Raw genomic sequence first — 23,974 nt, 5'->3', positions numbered from 1 at the left:
CAAAATATGTGGGATATAGCTAAAACAACACTGAGAAAAATCCACGGCACTAAGTGCTTACATTAGAAAAGAATAAAGGTCTGAAATCAATAATCTAAGCTCCCACCTCAAGAAACTAGGAGGGAAAAAGGGCGAAATTAAGACTACAATGAAATATCACTGTTCATCTATTAGAATGGCTGATACACTGGATCACGCATACATTGCTAGTGAAAATTATCTGACAGTTTCTTAAAAATCTGAACACAAAACAGTGATCCCATGGGGCCAGGGAAGTTAATGCACAGTTTCGCCTGATTTGAAAACCCAAACAATGAGCCATGCTGGCTTGGAGCCTCTTTTTGCTGTCCACTTGGGTAGAGAAGCTAATTCTTAGCCCTCTCTGCTGCTGAGTGCAGCCTCCCTAGCCCCACCCCACCAAGAAACCTTGCCAGAGCACCTGAGAAACTGAGTAGCCCAGCAGCACTTGAGTGGAGCACCTGGCCAGTGATTCTGCCTGTCTGCAAAGCTCAGCTGGTGAACCCATTTGGCCAGGGAGCTCCGTGTGCAGTTTTGCTTATTCAGGTATTCAGCCAGCAAGCTATACCAACTGTGGAGTTTGTTACACAGACCAACATACACGTAGGCTGGGAAGCAAATGTGAAGCTACTTCTAGGGTTAAATACAGCCTCCAGGCCTACCCAACCAGGAAGCCTAACAACAATATCTGGGATGCTGCATAGCCCAACCTACAGCCCCGCTTACAACGGCACTGGAGCAGAGAGCCGAGCCAACATGACACCACCAATGGAAATTAATAAAGCACCAATAACTAACAATGAAGAAATGGAGATCTATGAACTATCTATAAAACATTCAGAATAATCCTCTTAAAGAAGGACCCTGGACCAAGAAAATTAGACCTTTCTGGCAAGCTCTTTCTCATGACCCTTCACTGAGTGCTCAGAAGAAAGACTGGGGGTGAGGGGGAAGGGGTACTGGACAGAGACTCCTTTCACGGAGCAGGTGTGCGTGAGGTGAACATCCTACTGGGATGTCCTCCTGTACTTACCAGGTCTTCTACAAATGAGAAGTCTTAGACTACTAGAGGAAGCGCAATAAATCCTTTGTCTCCATGGCACAAAGAACGACTGCTTCTAGAGAAGGGATTGAAGCAATAATCCCCTACACTTGCAGTAGGGGCAGGAAACTGTCATGGGCCCAAGATCCTATACGTCTACTACTGCTTGTAAGAGGCAGGAATTTTGCACCCAAAATGGACTACAGTTTTCCTTCTGAAATAGAAGAGTAGGAATATTGAGAAAGTCTCATTTTCAGTGCCAACGTCACACACAACAAAAATCCTGTGCTTCTACCACAAACCTAGTACTGATTAGCAAGCAACACCTATCTACTATGGAAGGGCAGGAAAAGAGCACGGAGAATTGTTTCTACCATGGCAAGGATGTGAAAGAATGGCTGAAAGCTTAAAGGAGGAACACTGAGAAAAACCCTATTGCAACTCAGGCTATACATTAAACCCAGGGAAACAGCAGCCTACCACGAGATGACTTTGAAGCCTATCACATACTGGAGGTAATAATAGTAAAATCCAAATCCAAATGCAGCACAACTCCTAACTAGATTTACTCAATTCCCCCAAAATAAAGTCCTGACAAAATAAGAGAAGGGCCTTTACAAATGTACGTACTACCTTCCTCAGTCTCTACTGTTCTTTTACATACAATGTGCACCATTTCATCAAAAATTACAAGGCGCACACAAAAAAAGGTGGAGAAAATAACCCACTGTTAAAAAAATAAGTAACAATCAGAACCATACACAGAGATCCAGATATTGGAACTATAAAGTAGGGTCTTTAAATAAATGCACTTGGCAAATTTCCAAGATGAACCCTAATGATGAAAGCCCTTGTAAATTTTTTTTCTTGAGAGTGGGCAAGACTTGTGGATATGCAAGCATAACACATCCTTGATTATGACACACTATATGACAAAATGGATTTTTTTTCAGATGCCATTAAGTTCCCTAACCAGTTGAGTTCATCAAAAGGGATATTATCCTGGGAGGGTCTGACCTAATAAGGTGAGTTCTTAAAAGGAGGTCTCAAGATTCTGGTCAAGATAGCGAAGTAGGAAAATGCTATGCCTGCCTCCTCCCATGACAACATTAAAATTACAATTAAATTATAGAACAATCAACCTGGAGAAACATCTGAAGACTACATAAATGGAAGTCCAATAACTAAGGACATAAAGAAGCCATGTCAAGATTCGTAGGAGGTACACAGACGTGACCCCACACCCCCATGTGGCGGTCAAGAATTGAGAGGGATAGCGCAGCTGCAGAGGTCACTTCTGAAGAGTGAAGGGTCCCAGCCCCACACTGGACTCCCCAGCCCAGAGCACTAGTGAAAGGAAGAGGAGCCCTCACAACATCTGGCTATGAAAATCAGTGGGGATTCCATCCATCCAGGTCAGACAGAAGGAGGCTGGAAACCCAGGCATCCCCTAAAGGGTCCAATCTCAGACTCTAACTCCCAGGCACTCACCCAGTTCTCCAGCAGAGGGAGAGCAACTCGAGAGTTGCTAGAGCTATACAGAGGGAAACGGAGTTGTGTGGATTCAGGACGAGGGCTAGAGGGACAGCCGTCATTGTCCCTGTGTTGAGTCCTTCTCCCATGTAGCTGGTGGGCTCATGCCATCTTTCCGGTGTTGAGCCCTCCCCAACATGGCCAAATCTGAATTTCATTGGCCTGGTGAACTCCGCTCGCTGTACCCCGGTGACTCCTGGGACTCTGCCCCACCCAACTCGCATGCTGCCATAGGCTTTTTCAGGAGCTGGTGGGCAGCCAGTGTGGGCCTATGCTGCAGTCTTTCTTGAACAACTCTCTGGGGCCCACAGGCCCCAGATGGGCAGTGGCCTCAGTGTGCTCTGGCCCCAAGCTCAGCACTGATGCAAAATCTGAATCTGCATTAACCTAGTGAATGAAACTTACTCCACCTTGGTGACTCCCTGAGACCCTAACCTAACTCCCATACCGCCCAAGTTTCATCCAGTGGCTGAATCTTATAGGCAGCCAGCAGACAGTGGCAGGCTTCAGGGTGTCCTTGGCCTTTTGCTTAGCTTCCCAGGCCTGGAATTGTTGATGGCCAGCCTCAGTTCGCACTGTGGCCTTCCCACAGACCTTCAGGTCAAGTACAGGCAGTGACCAACTACGGCTCGCTTTGTAGCTCCTATCAGGTAATCCCGGGCTGGTCACAGGCAGCGGCTTATCTTGGCCAGCAAGAGAGTCCCTCTAAAGAGGCCCCAGAACCAACATACCCAGTGGCCGCCTTCAGACCACAACAGAACACTATCCAATTAGCCCCATGAATGCCACACCCAAAGGGTGATCTTGGCAGGCACCACATACCATGATAACTAAATAAAATGCTACTAAATAATTAATGGATTAATAATGACATCCAGGAAGAAATCAGAAGATACCTTGAGACAAATGAAAATAAAAACACAACAACCCACAATCTATGGGACACAGTGAAAGCAGTCCTAAGAAGGAAATTCATAGCAGTACAGGCCTACCTCAAAAAACAAGGAAAATGCCAAATAAACAATCTAACCTTACACCTAAAGGAACTAGAAAAAGAACAACACAGCCCAAAATGAGTAGAAGGAAGGAAATAATAAAAACCAGGGTGCAAATTAATGAAATAGAGTACCCCCCCCAAAAAATGTAAAAGCTCAATGAAACAAAGAGTTGGTTCTTTGAAAAGATAAACAAAATTGAAGACCCTTTAACTAGACTCATCAAGAAAAAAAGAGATGACCCAAATAAATAAAATCAGACATGAAAGAAGGGATAACTGACATACCAGAACTATAAAGGATTATCAGAAAATACTACAAACAATTGTATGCCAACAAATTGGACAATCTGGAAGAAATGAATAAATTCCTAGGAAGACAAACAATCTCCCAAAAGTGAATCAACAGAAACAGAAAATCTAAACACCAATTACTATTAATGAAATTGAATTAGTAATAAAAAAAACTCCCAACAAACAAAAGTCCTGGACCAGAATGCTTCAACCAAACATTCAAAGAAGAAATAATACCGATTGTTCTCAAACTATTTCAGACTATTCAAGAGAGGTAAGCTTCCCAAGTTCATTTAACAAGGCCTCCATTACTCTGATTCCAAAGCCAGACAAAAACATTCCAAAAAAAATAAAATTATAGGCTGATATCCCTGATGAAAATAGATGCAAAAATCCTCAACAAAATATTAGCAAACCAAATTCAGAAATACATTAAAAAGATCATACACCACCAACAAGTGGGATTTATTCCTGGGATGCAAGGTTGGTTTAACATGCAAATTAAATAACATGATACACCACATAAACAAAATGAGAGGAAAAAAACATACGATCACATCAATAGATGCAGAAAAAGCATTTGACTAAATCCTGTGTCCATTTATAAAAAAAACTCTCAGCAAAGTAGGAATACAGGAAACATATCTAAAGATAGTAAAGACCATATAAGACAAACCCACAGCTCACATCATTCTCAACAGGGAGAAGCTAAAAGCATTCTCCTTAAGATTAGGAACATGACAAGAATGTCCACTTTCACCACTTTTATTTAACATAGTATTGGAAGTCCTAGCCACAGCAATCAGACAAGAAAAGAAATAAAAGGCATCCAAATTGGAAAAGAAGAATTAAAACTGTCATTATTTGCAGATGACATGATACTACATAGAGAAAACCTGAAAGGGTTCCACAAAAAAAATATTAGAACTGATAAATGAATTCAGTAAAGTAGCAGAATACAAAATATTTAGAAATTGGTTGCATTTGTATACATAAATAATGAATTAACAGAAAGAGAAATTAAAACAATATATAATTGCCTCAAAACAAACCCCTAGGAATAAATTTAACCAAGGAGGTAAATAACCTGTACTCAGAAAATTATAAGACACTGACGAAAGAAACTGAAGCTACAAATAAATGAAATCATATAACGTGCTCATGGATAGGAAGAATTAAAATCATTAAAATATCCATACTATTCAAAGCAATCTATAGATTCAGTGTAATCCCTATCAAAATACCAACTACATTTTTCACAGAATTAGAACAAATAATTCTAAAATTTCTTTGGAACCACTAAAGATCCCGAATAGCCAGTCTTGCAAAAGAACAAAGTTGGAGGTATCACGCTACCTGATATCAAACTATACTACAAGGCCATAGTAATTAAGAAAAGCATGGTACTGGCACAAAAAACAGACACATAGATCAATGGATAAAAATAGAGAACCCAGAAGTAAACCCATGCTAATATAGCCAATTAATTGATGACAAAGGAGGCAAAAATATACAAAAGGGTAAAGACAGTCTCTTCAATAAATGGTGTTGGGAAAACTGGACAGGTACATGTGAAACAAAAAGAAACTGGACTAGACTACTTTCTTATACCATATACAAGCATAAATTCAAAATGGATTAAAGAGTTAAATGTAAGCTCTGAAACCACTAAACTCCTAGAAGAAAACATAGGCAATAATCTCTCTGACATTGCTCTTAGGAATATATTTTTTTAATGTCTTCTTGGGCAAGAGAAACAAAAGAAAAAATAAACAAATGGGACTACATCAAACTAAAAACTTTTTGCATAGCAAAGGAAACCATCAACTAAACAAAAAGACAACTTATTGAACGGGAGAAGATATTCACCAATGATACAGGGCTTAATATCCAAAAAATGTACAGAACTCATAAAACTTAACACCAAAAAGACAAGCAATACTATTAAAAAATGAGCAGAGAATCTGAATAGACATTTCTCCAAAGAGGACATACAGATGGCCAATAGACATATGAAAAGATATTCAACATCACTACTCATCATAGAAAAGCAAATTAAAACCACCATGAGATATTACCTCACAAGTGTCAGAATGGTTATCATCAATAAATGAACAAACAAGTGTTGGCAAAGGTGTGGAGAAAACGGAACCCTCGTGCACTGTTGGTGGGGTTGCAAATCGGTGCAGCCACTATGGAACACAATATGGAAGTTCCTCAAAAGATTAAACCTAGAACTACCTTATGACCCACCAATTCCACTTCTGGGTATTTATTTGAAGAAATCCAAAACACTATTTCAAAAAATATATGCATCCCTATATTCACTGCAGCATTATTTACAATAGCCAAGATATGGAAGCAACCTAAGTGTCCATCAATACACAAATGGATAAAGAAGATGTGGTACATGTATACAATGGAATATTACTCTGCCACAGAAAAGAATGAAATCTTACCATTTGTGATAACATGGATGGACATAGAGGGTATTATAGTAGTGAAATAAGTCAGACAGAGAAAGTCAAATATCATACAATTTTACTTATATGTGGAATTAAAAAAATAAGTGAACAAACTAGACAAAAACAGACTTCATAGATACAGAGAACAAACTGATGTTTGCAGGATGGGATGTGGGTTGGGGAAGTGGATGAAAAAGGTGAAGGGATCAGAAGTACAAATTGGTAGGTACAAAATAGTTAAAGGGATGTAATTACAGCATAGGGAATACAGTCAAATAATACTGTAGTAACTATGTTTGATGTCAGTTAGATACTTACCAGGAAGATCACTTTGTAATTTATATAAATGTCTAACCACTATGTTGTACACCTGAAACTAATATAATATTGAATGTCAACTGTAATTCAAAAAAAAATTTTTTTAAAGATATTTCAAGCAAATGGTACCCCCAAAAAGAAGGGGTAGCTATACTTATATCACATAAAATAGACTTTATGCTAAAAATGGTTAAGAGACAGAGAAGGTCATTATATAATGATAATGTGGTCAACCCATCATTAAGATATAAAAATTGTAAATATTCATGCACCCAACATCAGAGCACCTAAACATATATAGCAGAACTAACAGGAGATATAAATAGCAATACAGTAACAATTGGGGACTTTAGTATGCCACTTTCAACAATGGATAGATCATCCAAACAGAAAACCAATAAGGAAACAGATGATCTGAACATTTATACATCAAATAGAACTAAGTAACAGATATATACAGAACATTTCATCGAACAGCATCAGAATAATCATTCCTCACAAGCACAAATAGAGCCTTTTCTAGGCTAGTGCATGTTAGGCTGCAAAGAAAGTCTCAGCAAATTTAAGAGTAAAACCACACCGCTATGTTTTCCAGTCGCAATCATATGAAACTAGAAATCGATAATAGGAGGAAAACTAGAAAATTGGCAAATATATGGAAATTAAACAACATACTCTTGAATATTCAATGTATTAGAGAAGAAATTAAATAGGAAATAAAAAACTATCTTGAGACAAGTGAAAATTGAAATACAAGATAGTAAAACTTATAGGATACAGAAAAAGCAGTTCTAAGAGAGACGTTTATAGTAATAACTTCATAATCAAGAAAAAGGACCTTAGGGAGTGGCCGGATGGCTCAGTTGGTTAGAGCGCAAGCTCTTAAGAACAAGATTGCCAGTTCAATTCTGGCATTGGATGGTGGGCTGCACCCCTTGCAACTAAAGATTGAAAACTGTGACTGGACTTGGAGCTGAGCTGTGCCCTCCACAACTAGGTTGAAAGACAATGACTTGGAGCTGATGGGCCCTGGAAAAACACACTGTTCCCCAATATTCCCCAATTAAAATAAATAAATAAAAATAAAATTAAAAAATTAAAAAAACTTCTTTAAAAAAAGAAAAAGGAAAATGACCTTAAATAACTTAACTTTACATCTCAGGGAACTAGAAAAAGAAATATGGAAATAATAAAAATTAGAGCAGAAATAAATGAAATAGAAAACAGGAAAACAATAGAAGAAAGACGGACGAAACTAAGAGTGGTTCACTGAAAAGATAAACAAAGTTGACAAACCTTTACCTAGACTAAGGAGAGAAACAGAGAACACAAATAAATAAAGTCATAAATGAAAGAGGAGACATTACAACTGACAGCACAGAAATACAAAGGATCGTAACAAACTGCTATGAACAATTATGCACCACCAAACTGGACAACCTAGATGAACGGGATAAATACCTAGAAACATACAACCTACCAAGTCTGAATCATGAATAAACAGAAAATTGGAACAGAGCAATTACTATAAGATTGAATAAGTAATCAAAAACCTCTCAACAAGAAAAGTCCAGGATCCAATGGAATTATGAGTGAATTTTACCACACAGTAAAAGAAGAATTAAGACCCAATCCTTCTCAAACACTTCGGGAAAAGCTGAAGAGGAGGGAACACTTCACTTCTTAACTCATTTTATGAGGCTAGCATTACCACAATACCAAAGCCAGATAAGGCCACTATAAAAAAAGAAAACTATAGGCCATTAATTTGCTTTTCTTGCTTGATTACTGTGGCTAGAACTGCCAGCACTGTGTTGTATAGTGTGGAGAGTGGACACCCTTATGTTGGTTCTGATATTTGAGGAAAAACTTTCAACCTTTCACAACTGAGTATGATATTAGCTGTGGGCTTGTCATATTTCACCTTTATTATTATGTTGAGGTACTTCCTATGCCCAATTTGTTGAGAATTTTTATCATGAATGGGTATTGAATTTTCAAATGCATTTTCAGGATCTATTGAGATGAGCATGGTTTTTACCTTTATAATTAATATGATAAATCACATTTCTTGATTTTCACATGTTGAACTATCGTGCGTCCCAGGGAATAATCCATAGCATGTGATCCTTTTAATGTGCTGTTGAATATGGCTGGCTAGTATTTTGTTGAGAATTTTTGCATCTATGTTCATCTTGGTAAAAGATCTGTAAGGTAATTTTTTCCCTCAAAATATTCTGCAAATTCAATATCATATTTCACTAATTTTAAGACATTTTTACACACTTAACATATCTGAAATTGATAGGAATCTTATAAACGCTTTTGGTCAGGTAGCAGTCATGACATATTTGTCATTATGTGTGTATGTGCATCAAAGTGTGAAGAATGGGTGTCAGCATTTTGAAAGAAAACCTTGGAGATAATAATGGACACTCATTTAAAAAATGATATACATCATTAATGTTCCTGATAACAGCAAACAATATTATGTGCAGAAACATGGACATTGAGACTCTAAGTTGAAAGTAAATTAGAAGAGTTAGACTCTGAATGTGAAGAAGTTTTAAGAGCATCTTAACTAATTTTGCTTATATATTTCTTTTTATGTATGTACGAAGGTGATATGATTTTTTTTAAAAAAGGGCTTTCCATAAGTATAAAAAATTCCAAGTGATAAAAAGTTGTGTTAAAATGGCATTTTTTTCTTTCTTAGCACATAAAACAATGGTATATTTTATAAGACTGCATCTCAGCTTCAATGAAACTCCTTCCTGCTCAAAACATTAAATCAAGTTTCAAAACTATTCTCTTGTTCTTTTAGTCTTCCATGAAAATTTGATTTAAATAATTGAATCAGTAAAAGTACAATAAGCCTAAGAACCAAGTCTTTGATATAAAGTAATGACAAAAACAAAAAACATACGCCACTTGATAGAAATGGAATATTAAAGTAAAGCTGTGCTGTGACTGATTGGGCTTTGATTTCATTGGGTCTTCCAGTTATAATAGTTTGGTAACTGATTCAGTATAGAGCATGATTTCTGCCCTATTCTAGTCAGTATTTATTGCAGAGTGCTAACTATATGCCAAGTACTGAATTAGGCACTAGAGATAGCATGGAGAGTAAAGGCAGACAAGATCTCTGTTTTCTTGATGTTTAGTGTCTAGTCAGGAAGACTGACAAATTATAAACTGTTATAAATACTATGAAGACACAACTGGGAAATGGAAATAAAAACGAATAGTAAGGGATATTCAACTTCAGATAATAACAATGGTAACAGTGAACACTTACATAGTGTTACTATGTGCCAGGCTCTGTAGTACATGCTGTATATACGCTAATCTTCAAAACAACTTTTTGAAATAGGTACTACTATTGTCCCCATTTTATACACAGGGAAAACGAGGCTTTGAAAATTTAACTAATTTGCCCAACATCACACAGTAAATAAGCAGGGAGTTGGGATGTAAACCCAACAGTATGGCTCCAGAGTCCTTGTTCTCATCCACTACATTAGCAAAACCTTTCTGAGAAAGTGTCATTTAAGTTGACACCTGAATGATGAAAAGGGGTTGGTAAGAGAAATCATGTATAAAGCCCTAAAGTAGGAAAGGGTCCCTCAGTTGTAGGAAATGAAAGAAGGCCATCGTCATTGGAGTATAGTTAATGAGAGCAAGAATGTTGGGGAGATAGGGCTGCAGAAGGCCCGTGCTACCTCATGCAGGATCCTACAGGCTACAGGAGCTGGAGTTTTAGTCTAAGTGTAATTAGAAGAACAGAAGACTGAACCGGACAGTGACATGATCTGATTTATATTTTCAAATATCTTTCTGTAAAGAATGAATTAAAACAAGGTGAGAGAAACGGAGTCCAAGTCATTTATTTAACATATATTAGAAAGTTTACAGAGTAGCTAGTCTTGTGGCAAGCACTATTCCAGATACTAGACACACAGCCGAAAACAATGCAGACAAGGTCCTCCACTCCATTTTAAAGGAGTACACTTTAAAATGTTGAAAACACACACACACACACACACACACACACACACACCCTTGCAACATCAATAATTTCTCCCACTCTACTGGACATTTTCCATCAGTGTACAAGATATCTCACATCTTTAAATAAACATCAAACAAACAAAAATCTATTGTCTGACCTTTTATTCCCCTCTCATTATCATCCCATTTTTCTACTCCCTAACCCAGGAAAATTTCTTTAAAGAACAGTCTGTATTAACTTCACCATCAGTTATCAATTAAGTTCCTCTCACCCTATTAAAACTGCTCAAGTCAATGTTACCACCCACTACTGTCTTGCAGTCAAATGCTAATTTCTCTCTCCTCATCTTAATTACTTCTCAAAAAGTACTCACATTGTTAAATAGTTTCCTCTTGTTCTCTGTGCCATAACATTCTTCAGGTTTCCTATGTTGCTGGCCTGGCCTTCTCAGTCTCACTAGGAGGCCATATAGCACCATGATTAAGAGCATGGACTTAAAGACTTAGCTCTGAAAACAGGTTGGAGCACGAGTGCTTAGGTCATGGAGGAAAGAATGTTCCTCTTTCTTGTGCAGGATACAGAACTAATCAGCATTTTAGGTGACAAAGGATGGTAGTTTAGACTTGGGTGTTAACAGTGGAGATGGGGAGAAATAGGTGACTTTTTTCTTTATTTTAGAAGTAGAACAAATAGAACTTTGCAATCCTCGGATATAGGAATTGAGGGGAAAGGGGAATCAAGCTTTCTTCCTTGAGTAACCAGTAGCATTACTGAAGTCTTGGAATGGAAGTTTTGCAATGGGATAAAGTTCAAGTTGTGACCGAATAAAAAGCTAGTGAACATTACCGAATTGAGATGATCTCATCTGATGGCTTTCCACTGAAATGTACACCTGGGAGAGGTTATGTGATTTACCCAAATTCACACCGATAATTCAGTGGTAGAAAGGAAAATAGAACACAAGTTCTCAGAATCCTGCTAAGAAGCCACAGATCAGGACCTGCTATCATTTTAGTTCTTTCTCCCACCTAACCAATACAATAAAAAATACCGTAATACTTTTTTGGGCCTTATTGAATATAGTTAGGCAAGTTATTAACTGTACACTTTATATTTCCTTAAAAAAAAAGGGAGGAAAGTAAAGGTAGATAGAATATAAATATTAGGGAAAAGAGTAAAATTTGTTGCAAAAGTTCATCAAAAACATTTCCTGATGTATACTGTTTGTACGAGGTATAGTAGTTTACAGTCTAATTTGCAAGATAACACATATAAATAATTCAGGTCAATAGGTGTTATAAGGCAATACTAAAAAAATTGCCAAATGAATTACACAGACCATATTTTAATTTTTTTAAATGTACTTTGGGGAAATCCTTAGGAAAAGGTAAGGTTTGAGCCAAGCCTTGAAGTACAAGTGAGAATTTAAAAAGTAGACAGGGAAAGGGATTAAACAAACCTATAGTGTCCAAGAGGATACTAGGCTGGGGCTGGGGTATGGAGTGGGGCGAGTAGCTTTTTAGATTTTTTGGGGCACGGACATTCTCTTTGATTTGACATTTGAGCTGAGACCTGAATGATACCGAGGAACAAGGGCTATGATGATAGGAAGAAAGGAGAATATTTCAGGCAGAAAGAACAAGTACAAATAACCACTACATTACCTTCCTGTACATTAGGCTCTATAGACTGAATACACACAGCTTTAGTTCAGTGGACTATGAATTCCTAAGCCTGAATTTGAATAATTCCACAAATTCTTTCTGATCTCAGTTTCTCCATCAGCAATACTAATAATTGCTGCAATTAGAAGAACATGTGAGATACATAGAAGTGTTTTAGAAACAGAAAATATACAAAAATTATAAAAATCAGTTCAAATAGACAAGAAAAGTTATGATGCTTACATAGCTAGAAATGGAGAACTGAATTATGTTCATGTTCATTGCTGATACAAGTATTAGTAGATACCTTATACTTTATATATCTTTACATTTTCTGTTATTGTAACTTTTTTGTACATTTTATATGCCTTGCCAGATTGTTAACTCTGCGGGTGGTAAACAGATCTTAAATATGGCACCTGACAGGCTTTTATAGTATTAAATTGATATATCAAGCCAGTAATTCATTTTGCAGCACTTTGAAGATCTGTATATGTGTATGTTTAAAATCCTTTTAACTGCAAAGGATTGGAGGGGGCTCATGCTATCAGGAAAGGCTAATGGAAACAAGTATAGATAAAAACAGAATAGAACTCATTTTAAAGAGGATGGAAATAATCTGCAGGTAACTGTTAATTACTACTGGCGGCCTTTAACTGACATTCCTTGGCAGTCAGAGGAAGAAGGAAATCTGAATTCCAGTGTAGCATTTAATCTAACCACAAAGTTAGGCATTTACATTCATCTGCAGAGATCAACTTTTCCCTAGAAGAAAACCATGAAGGGACTTTGATCACGAGGGCTTTCATATGAGTCACCTACAGTCTACATAGACCAACTGTGGAAACAGCCATCAATATGTACCTTCATAAAGTGTAAGAAAATAACTGCCCGTGTTTCCCCGAAAATAAGACCTATCCGGACAATCAGCTCTTAATGCGTCTTTGGGAGCAAATATTAATATAAGACCTGGTCTTATTTTACTATATTATATTAATTATATATTACATTATACCCGGTCTTATTTTACTATAATTTACTTATAAGTAAATTATTATATAGTATAATTTATATATTACTATAATTACTGTATAGTATAATTTACTATAAGTAAATTATAGTAAAATAAGACCGGGTATAATAATATAATATCGAGTCTTATAATTTGTGCTCCAGAAGACGCATTAGAGCTGATTGTCGTCTAGGTCTTATTTTAGGGGGAAACGTAGCAAGCAAAGGCACAGAGTAACTCTGAAGGGCTGCTGAAGTTATTTAACTTGGTTCTGCTGCTTTTAGAGCAAGCACCTATGATATGGTGGAACCACTGTTGTCTCAACAATAGAATCCTCAGTTTTCTCCCTAGGGCTCTGGTCCAAGCTCGGTAAGGCAAAACAACACCTGGATCACTTGATGGCCACAACAAAGGGTCAGCATTAGCCCAGCGGCTCTCAGGCAGCCTGGGATTCAGGCGGGGCCGGCGCCCCGCACTAGGAGCAGTGTCTGGGCCCCAGCCTTCGAAGGCGGGTTTCAGGATGGGCGACTGCTAGGGAGAGTAGTTAGTGTCCTAGATGAGCGGTGGGATTAAACCGAAGGGTCTGAGGGTAAGGACAGGAAGGCAACTCAGGGACGCCTCGAAGCTCAACTCCAGGGGCACCATGCAGTCCCCTCCCAGCGGCGGAAACCTCTCCCGTTCCAGAACACGAAAGAGCGGCAGAGGCTGCCGAAGCCAAGGGAATCCTTTCTTCTGTGGATTGTGGGTTATAGGGGCCGATACTAGTCCCCAAGAATAAGACTATTGTCCCATTTTTCCCAAAGACCCCAGAGATCACCCACCTGCAACTGCAGTATCCGAAGACTCCACCCTAGTCTCCCTTCGGAGCACTGATTGCGATTGGCTAGCACAGCTGTCCCGTTAGCACTTCTCCATGTGTGAATGGCGTAACTATCCGGCTCGTGGCCTTGGTCCCACCCTCCGCTCGCCGCCGAAGCCCCGCCCCATGACGTCATACGTTGCCGCAGAGCGCAGAGGCGGGTCTCCGTCTCAGCCACCAGCTGCCTTTTCTTAGAGGAGGATGTGGCGGTATTGGGGGCGGGAAGTGAGGGCTCTCCGATGGGCAACGTGCTCGTAGTCGTAGCGCGGCGCCCCGCCCCTTCCGCACAGGCGCTGGGAAGAAGGGGGTGGGGCCACGTGAGTGTCCGCGCCATCAGGCTTGAGGTGGCGGCGAGGTTCGTTTTCAGTATATGGTTTTCCTTGCCCAGCGGTTCTTCTTTGTACCAGCAATGGAGGGTGTGCGCTGGGCCTTTTCCTGCGGCACTTGGCTGCCGAGCCGAGCCGAATGGCTGCTGGCGGTGCGATCGATCCAGCCCGAGGAGAAGGAGCGCATTGGCCAGTTCGTCTTTGCCCGGGACGCTAAGGCAGCCATGGTACTACTACAGGTCTTTGGTATTTTGAGCCGAGAAAGCAGATGTCGGGGGAGGTGGGCCAGACTGTGGAGACCTCACCGCCCCCATTCTAGCGTCGACTCCCGCGTTCTAGCCCACGCTTGGTCGGCCCCGAACGAGAGTGGTTGGCGCTGCTGAGTTTGTGCGTACGGCCTGGTCTCCACGGCCTTTGTAGTCGCTTCGGAGGCCTCGATTGCTGTAAAAATGAGCCCCTCCCCCGTTGTAATTGAAAATAGAGATCCTGTGAAACCATAAAATAGGTGTAGGGAAGGCCTAAGAAGTAATTGGCTTTTTTCCCATAATGAATGTTTTTACATTTTTATTTATGTTACCAAGTTTATTTTTTCTTTGCGTGGACCCATTTCACGTGCTTAGTCTGCCAATTAAATATCCCACCACTCTCCAAGGGCACCCTGTACGTGGAAGGCCCCCGAAAATACTGACGGTCTGACTTCGTTTATCCTCGCACATCATGGAACTGGAAGAGACCTAAACCAGCGACCTTTACCAGTGAAATTGAAGTCCAGGGAGGATGCAATTCCAGGCATACTTTCCTGACTAGATAGCTTGAGAAAGGGTATTTTAAATAGAATACTTTATTTTAGTTATATATTTTTAAGTAACAAATGGAAAATTGGATTTCAAAATTTCTATCTAGTGCTATTTGAAACAGCCTGTAATTAACCCACTTCAAAGGCAGTCGTTTCTTGGAATTGTCTCTATATTGAAACACCTTTTCATCTGAAATGCAGCTGATAATTTTTGAAGGCATATTGGCGAATATTTTTTATAAATTGCAAGAAATTATTTTTTATAGATTATAAGAAATTGTGGAATTCAAAATGTTGCAGTTTCTAAATGTTAGAGTTGAAAAAAACTTGAAAGGTATTTTGCAAAATAGTGTATACTTTGTCATCTTATACTCTTGGGTATTTTTGTGTGACTTCAGTAATTTCTTAATTATTAGGTGGAGGTGGGAGAGAGTGGATGGGATACATGTGAAAAAAAGATAAGCCATGCATAGCTAATTGTTAAAACTGAATGATGGGTATGTAGGGTCTATAAATACTTGCATATATGCACAAAGATGTAGGTAGGGTTGCTCACTGGAGAATTTTTTATAATTAGCAAAACTAGAGCCAGCCTAAAATGTCCAATAATGGAAGTCATTCAAGTAGTAGTCTCTTGATACTATGAAATACTAGGCCATAGTTAAAAGTGCACAGACCAGACGGTTATGTACAGATATGAAATAATCACCAACACAAGTTAAAAAGGTTATACATGGTAGAATACTATGTATGGTAGGATCTCTTATATGTAGATAGACAGCAAAACCATATGCAAATGAACATATATTTAGTTACTTAGAGAAAAGACTGGAAGGATGCCTACTGGTTAACTGGTTACCTGTTGAGGGAATTACTAACGAGGGACTTGAGCTTTTTCTTCTGACTTCTTGAGCATTGCTTAAATCTTAATGCAGTTTATTTAATACATATGTACTCTTAAAAACTTTTAAAAATGAATATTTCAGGAACCACAAAAATAGACTTTGTATGTTACAAGCAGTGAACCTCTACACACCAGATGTTTTGTTTACTTAACAGGCTGGTCGTCTGATGATAAGGAAGTTAGTTGCAGAGAAATTGAATATCCCTTGGAATAATATTCGTTTGCAAAGAACTGCAAAAGGAAAGCCAGTTCTTGCAAAAGACTCATTGAATCCTTACCCCAATTTCAACTTTAACATCTCTCATCAAGGGGATTATGCTGTACTTGCTGCTGAACCTGAGCTACAAGTTGGAATCGATATAATGAAAACTAGTTTTCCAGGTAATGCTGCATTTTTGTAGTACAAGAGTTAAGTATCTTCTTGTCTCAGTGCTTACCTATTGAGTAATCTCAGGCCAGGAGATTGTTGTAGATATTTAAGTATAGGAAAAATGTGCTCAGCACTCAAAGGTAATGTATCTCAGCATATATCTGAAAAGCGTGTATTTCTTTGACTTTAATTAACAGACTTCTCCATAAAGGATAGATTCTCCATTGCTGGGGGGGAGTCACATAATGCTTTGCTTAGAGGCAAAGAGAAAAGGTAAAGATTTTTTTTTGAATTATACCTCAGCTTGTTATGTAAGACTAACTGAAACTATTTTCAAAGACTTAAGTTTTGTAGAGAACAGTTTTTCAGCAGCTCATTTTGTCTTTTATTTAAATAGTTGATGTTAAATCGAATTGGACTTGGGTCAACTTTGAGTAGCATTCTATTCAAAAACAGTAATTATATTGTAAGACCTTTGTTTCACTTGAAGTTTGTATCAGTTCATCAGTAAGTTGTTGGTTTGTTTAAAAAAATCTCAATGATAAAGTTACTGTTTTTAGGAAGAGATAACAAACATGTTTATGCAATATCTAAATACAGCTCTTTGTAACACATTTACATAAGTACAAATGAAGAGCAAGTAATTATTAAAATATGTAAGCGGCTATATTTTGCCTTAGAAATTTGTAATTGGTGGCTGTAGAAACTACTAACATTCATTGTGGGGTTGAGTATGCCCAGGCAATTTCACTAGAACACAGGTTCTCTTAACTGTGATTTTCATCTTCACTAACATTTAGTGAGCATTTATTCTGTGCTAAGGCATTTTACTAAGTGCTTTACATATATTCTCTGATTTAATCATCCCAACCACCCTAAAATGAATATACTATTGTTTTTATCAAAAGATAAGTAAGAGGCCAAAAAGAAAGCTGTTGTAAGAGAACCATCATCTCCCTAATTTCATAGTGCAACTTCCTAATCTAGACAATGCCTCAACCTCTGATTCTTTGCTTATGTTTCCCTTGGTCTGGAAGATTTGTATTAACTTTATCGCTGAACCCCATTTCTGCATAGGTAACTTATTTACTGATTACCTTTCAATCCTTTTAGGGAAGACTGAGCTAGAGTCTTTTGTTGTAGGAGCTCATAAAATACATTTTCTTCATTCTAATAACATACCACAGTTTGTAATTATTTATCAGGATGATTGTCTTTCCCCTGGTCCTTACAAGCCACATGAGAGCAGGAACTAGTTAGCTATATCTGAGTTTGGTCACTAGCACATTTCTTAGCACACCTTACTTAGGTCATAAAGCAGAATGAACACTCTGCTGCTGTATGTAGTAAGGCTTCAGAGTATGGCTGTGAATTTCATCTCTCACTTTTGCTGCCAGTGTCGTTACCTTGAATTTTCCCACCAGCTAATTTTTCTGATCTGCTGATAAACCTTTCTATTCCAACTCTATTCTGTGCTCAGAAGGAGGCTCTACTAGCAATAACCGGGGTTCTTGACCTAAGTTCCTGGATAAGCATCAAGTCATTTTCTTTTACCCTCTTGAAATTGCTGTATTTTGTGTGCACATGTGCATTTTTCTAAGGAGAGGATCTGGTTTTCAACAGGGTCATAAAAGGCTTATTCTGAAAGAACCTCTGCTATAGAGTGTTCAGAGTGAGCATGGGAGTGAGCCCATATGCTTTCATAGTTTTCTGCTGTTCTTAATGAACTTTTCCTAAAGTCAGAAATTATCAGAGGCCATTGCTCTGTAGAATGGAGTCAGCATATACAGTAATGGTTGGCTCATCAGGTTGATATCTGGAAATTATGTCTGTGAGACAGATTTTATTACCAATTGCCTTGATGGACAATGTTGGCTTTGGTCAATCCTGGATAAATAAGTAATTACTAATTTAAACTTTTAGTAAATGACAGGAAGGCAGTTGAACATTAATTGAAGATTCAGTTTCCTGTTAATTGTATTTTAAGATATTTTCCCTTCAATTTTTATTAATCTTATTTGACTAATGACAGAACCGAGACCTTTTCCTATTTGGCTGGTTCATTGCCAAAAAGCTATGATATATTCAGTAAAATACAGGTCAAGAGATACTTTCCAGTTGTCACTAGTATTATTGTGTCATGAATTTCGGAAGTATGAATGGACACAGCATCAATTCTCAGTGAGGGTGAGAAGTAGACACTAGTTTACTTCACTGGAGATTCATTTGAATTGCTCTGCGTATCAGAGTAAGTGAGGAAATTGAGCAAGGGATGTTCCCAAGAGTTGCTAAATGATGGGAGTATAAAGCCTAGGATAGTAGCAAGAGAAGTGTTGTACTTCGTACTGGACATTTTTATTAGATTGTCAATTCTTAGATGGAGTCAGTCTTTGGGGGGATCATTAGTATATTGAAAAACTCAGTTCTGTTGCTCCCATTTGGTCAGCAGGTAAATGTAGGAGTTTGTGGAGTCTTTCCTTGTCACATAAGCCATTTCTCTTTTTTTTTTATTCGGAAGGGGAACAGGACTTTATTGGGGAACAGTGTGCACTTCCAGGACTTTTCTCCAAGTCAAGTTGTTGTCCTTTCAATCTTAGTTGTGGAGGGTTCTGTTCAGCTTCAAGTTGTTGTTCTTTCAGTCTTAGTTGTGGAGGGCGCAGCTCAGCTCCAGGTCCAGTTGCCGTTGCTAGTTGCAGGGGGCACAGCCCACCATCCCTTGCGGGAGTCTACTGGCAACCTTGTGGTTGAGAGGACACGCTCCAACCAACAACTGAACCATCCGGGAGGCAGCTCAGCTCAGGGTGCCGTGTTCAACCTTAGTTGCAGGGGGCAGAGCCCACTCGAGGAGTTGAACTGGCAGCCTTGTGGTTGAGAGCCCACTGGCCCATATGGGAATCGAACCGGCAGCCTTAGGAGTTGGGAGCATGGAGCTCTAACCGCCTGAGCCACCAGGCCGGCCCTCACATAAGCCGTTTCTGCTAGGTGCCAATCATTTCCCTCCCTCTCCCAGTTCTGTTGGTGCTTTGACAGGGCAGGAGAGAATATAATAATGGATCTAGGAAGCTTTGGGTTTCTTCCTCCTAGCCTGATGCCCACAATTAAGGAGATTATTGCAACTACCACTTTATTCTTTGCTTAACGGAGAAAGTAACCTTATACAAAAGTAGGCACTCAATAAATATTTAACGAATGCCTAGAGAACAGGGATTATAAGACATTGGGGACCCTAGTATAAGTAAACGGCCAATGTAATACATTCCTAACCCTGGAGGGACAGGTGTTTTGTACATAATCATTATAATTTACTGTACCCAGTTGGGAAATTTTGGTGGGTTTTTTTTGTTGTTTTGTTTTCTAATTTTACCTACCGTTTATTTACATATCATAAGTGTAAAAGCACATAGTTTTATGAAGTGTTCAGTTTTGTTCCCATATTTATAAAATAAGGCTAGATCAGGTAGATACAATATAAAAATTAAGATTTAAATTTGGGGAAAGACTGAAATAGTTTTCCCCATGGTTTTACATTTTTATTATAACTTTGCTGGATATTGTCAGCATAAAATGAGTCAATATTTTGAGATTTAATACTAATTTATAGTTTTGAAATGATTGTATAATAGAACTATTTTCTAGAACAACTGTTACATAAAGTAAGTATAGTAAGTATAATTAAGTGGCGGTATTATGTGATATCTAGGGAGGTCGTGGGGCCTATTTCTTGTCTCCTTCCACTTTACCATCTCCTGCACTAATTTTAATGACTTTCTATTTGGTTCCCCCTTTTTACTTTTGTCCTCACCTAGTTAGTTAATACATTCTTTATACAGAGTTGGAGTAGTCTTTAAACAAACCTACAGCAATTTTCTTAAAACTCATAGGTAGGTTGTTTCTTCATAAAATCTAATCCCTTTAATATGACCCCTATCATCTTACTCATTTATCTCTCCATTTGTATTTCAGCTCCTCTCTTCGTTCACTATTTTCTGTCTACACTCATCTTTTATTACCATGGTGAATGTAGCAAACTTTCTTGTTCAAGGTCATTGCAGAACTGATCCTTCTGTTCTCCCACAGTTTCCTTGAGTACCTGAGACCAGAAGAATGAGAAGTAGCAGGTACCTTCTCAGCAAGGACTTTCCTGACCTCCTTCTCAGCCCTTCTCATTTGTAACTGTAATTTGGTTATTTGATTATTAGCTGTTCTCCCTCATTAGATAAGTTCAGGAACCATGCTTGTCTTGTTTTTGCCACAATATACCTAGTACCTAACAGGGTGTAGGACATAGTAGGTGCACAATAAATTACTTGTTAAATGTACAAATGGTAGTTCTCAATTTCACTTAAAATACTAAATTTGTTGAAAAATGAAAAAATTGGGTACACAACCACAATGGAAAACGGTATACATATTAGATACTAGTTAGAATATAAACTGTTCTCATCAGTGGGTTAAGATTAACAATATTTCTTCTCTTGAGTCTTCTCAAGAGATTCAGTTTTCCTCAGATTCAAGTTTCAGCTTTGTTGCTCCTGATGCAATCTATTCCGCTATCATTTCTATCTGGGCTGATCTACATTCGTCTACATCTGCATTTTGCAGGAAGTGCTTAAAGCATTTTTTTTTGCCCCCAGCTTGGAGATTTAGAGCCTGTACGTAGCTTAATAAGTCACACTTCCCTTTGTACTGGACTCCTGACTGAAAAACCAGGCCTTTACTGGCAAGGAGTGATCCCCCTTTCCAGTTACTGGATGGGTCTATTCCATTGTACAGAGGATTTGAGTGGGGTCACAATATAGAACTAGTATTTATTGAACGACTCCTACCTGTGTGACATTATGTTAAATGTCTTATATATGTTAACTTATTTCATCCACTTAAGCCTAGGACGTAAGTACAGTCAACCCTTGAACAACACGGGGGTTAAGGGCACTGACCTCTCATGCAGTTGAATATCCATGTATAACTTTTGACTCCCCCAAAACTTAACTAGTCATCCTTTGATATCTGCGGATCGTTGGTTCCTGGACCCCTTGCAGTTACCAAAATCTGCAGATGGTCAAGTCCCTTATGTAAAATGGTGTAGAACAATGCTACAGTCAGCCCTCTGCATTCATGGATTTCCAACCTCAGATCGAAAATACTGTTTTCAGTCTGCAGTTGTTTGAATCAACAGATGTGCAGCTGGGGACGGAGGATCGACTATATTTATTGGGAAAAATCCACATGTAAACAGACATGCGCAGTTCACACCCATGTTTAAGGGTTAACTGTACTATTATCATATAGAATAGTTAAGACACTTACCCAAGGTTGTTGCCGGAGGCTCATGGGGATGTCCAGGAGAGGACTCAACCCGGAGCAGCAGTGACCAGGTTCTCGTCTCCACACAAGAAAGAATTCAGGAGTGAAACAGATGCAGGAAAAAGCAAAAGCGATTTATTGAACACGAAAGTGCACACTTGGGAGGAAAGTGCAGGTGAACTTAGAAAGTCACACCAAGGAAGTCATGATCCAGGTTTGTTTTTTTTTATCCCTCCCAGGGCGGGAATTGGTGACATCCCATTGACTTGGTTCATTCACCTCTGTGCGGGACCCTCCATTTCCCGTTTTTTCTTCTTTATTTGGTTCCTCCAGAACTGTCATGGTGTCAGGTGCATCATGGGAGTTATAATAACCGCAATGCAAATGACACTAAAATTAGCTCAAGATCAGGTCCCAGGTAAATTATAGGGATTATTATCCTTGCTGGATGAAATGGTTCTTGTTTTTCTTCAGCTGCAGATGCTAGATACAGTCACTTGTTACTTGTGTAACCAGTGAGACAACTCGGGTTGTATCCTGGAGGGGGTTGTCAATTTCCTAGGCTACCTATCCTGCTTTAAGGTGACTTACAGTAACTAACAGGAGAAGATCATGTATTTGAAACCCATACTACAAAACCCATGTAATTAGGCACTGTAAAATGTGTGTCCTCTCAATATTAGGTTTTATTGACCATCTGTTAAAGAAATTGCAAGTTCAAAAATCTATGACAAGTTCTGTGGAACTGAGTTAAATGTATTTAAAGTTTTTACGGAGGAACTGATAGCTAAGAAAAGTATGAAAAACACAGTGAGAGGGAACTTGCCTTACCATTTTTTAAAACTTATATTAGGCATTGTAAACAAAAGATGTGCTGTTAGTAAAAGAATAGACAACTAGAAGAGTTAAGAATCCGGTATTTATTATCTTTTGGTTTTGGTTATTTTTTTTGCTATATGAATTTTATTTTTTATTTAATTAAATATACTTATCTTTTCCTTGATAAATTCTAAATTCTGTCTTGTTAGGGGAAAAAAAATCAAACTCTTAAAAGATTTCCTCCCACTTGAAGGTTATGGAGTCTCCTAGATTTTATTCAAAAATTGTAATTTTTTTTTTACATTCAAATCTTTAATTCCTTTAGAATTTGTGTGTACATGTACATAGTATGTTTTGCATCCTGACGGCTAAACAGTTCCACCACCACCAGTGTTGGGTAGATTAGGAATAAACATGTAAAGTGCATGGAATTATTAAGTACTTAATAAATGTCATCTCTTAAGGTTATTGTGGTACTTGTTACTGTTATATGTATTGAATGCTGTTTCTAGAATGGTGATCAGGATATTAAAAGCGCCCAGGATGCTTATTAACAGTACAGGTTCCTTGAAACAACCTCAGACCCACTGAACCAGAATTTCTGAGATGCAACCAGGGATGCTGTATTGAAACAATTTCCCAGATGATTGTTAGACATATTAATATTTAGGAAACACTGTATTCGATGTAATTTACAGAGCCAACAAAGAAAAAGATTGTAACCAATCCACATTTTTTATGAGTGAAATAATCAGAAAGCCATTATTAGATCCTTGTCTCATACTATACAACAGTATAAAGTTAGGTTTTAATAACAATTACTAGAACACAATAGAATTGTATGTTTGGTCAAACTTCTTAAAGAAGGATACCTTTTAAGCTTAAAAGAGCAAGAAATCACAAAGTCAGCAGATGTAATTGATTTCACAGTAAAGCTTTTCTTACAGACCAGGGAATATATTTGTGGCAAATATGCCAGATAAAGGTTAGTATTGTTAATACATAAAACGCTCTGTAAGTATTGATAGGAAAACCACTTAAGACTTGATGAATGAATAAAAAATTTGATAAAACAGTTCGCAAAAGAGGCTATACATATAACAATAATAACTACTACAACTTTATAGCAAACATTAAGTACTTAATAGTTCCTTGCATTTCACATGTTTGTTCCTTAATCTACCCAGTCTATCCCTATTGTATAGCTTAAGAAAAAGCCATAGAAATGGTAAATAAATAACAGG

General features: G+C 38.2%; 2 protein-coding genes across 9 annotated transcripts in view; one reads left to right on the top strand and one right to left on the bottom strand.

The window, feature by feature from the left end:
- The window catches only part of KBTBD3 (kelch repeat and BTB domain containing 3), a 29,598-nt gene extending 15,262 nt beyond the window's left edge, over positions 1–14,336 (bottom strand). The window contains exons 1-2 of one of the 2 annotated variants that reach the window (XM_074335532.1): positions 14,174–14,336; positions 11,050–11,132 (exon numbers count right to left, since the gene is read on the bottom strand). The gene's annotated coding sequence lies outside the window, so the exon portion shown is untranslated. The remainder of the gene's footprint in view (positions 1–11,049; positions 11,133–14,173) is intronic. The other variant, XM_019747820.2, reaches the window with a different exon arrangement.
- An 87-nt stretch (positions 14,337–14,423) lies between these two features.
- The window catches only part of AASDHPPT (aminoadipate-semialdehyde dehydrogenase-phosphopantetheinyl transferase), a 66,580-nt gene continuing 57,029 nt past the window's right edge, over positions 14,424–23,974 (top strand). For 2 of the 7 annotated variants that reach the window (XM_074335536.1, XM_074335538.1), the window contains exons 1-2: positions 14,424–14,764; positions 16,393–16,618. In XM_074335536.1, the coding sequence (XP_074191637.1) occupies positions 14,582–14,764; positions 16,393–16,618 (409 nt within the window). In that variant the 5' untranslated portion in view covers positions 14,424–14,581. The remainder of the gene's footprint in view (positions 14,765–16,392; positions 16,619–23,974) is intronic. The other 5 variants (XM_074335535.1, XM_074335534.1, XM_019747823.2 and 2 more) reach the window with 5 other exon arrangements.

This window comes from Rhinolophus sinicus, linkage group LG06, assembly GCF_036562045.2.
Source record: "Rhinolophus sinicus isolate RSC01 linkage group LG06, ASM3656204v1, whole genome shotgun sequence".
Classification (NCBI taxonomy): domain Eukaryota; kingdom Metazoa; phylum Chordata; class Mammalia; order Chiroptera; family Rhinolophidae; genus Rhinolophus; species Rhinolophus sinicus.
Note: the sequence above shows the minus strand (reverse complement) of the source record. Positions and strands in the feature narration are given on the sequence as shown.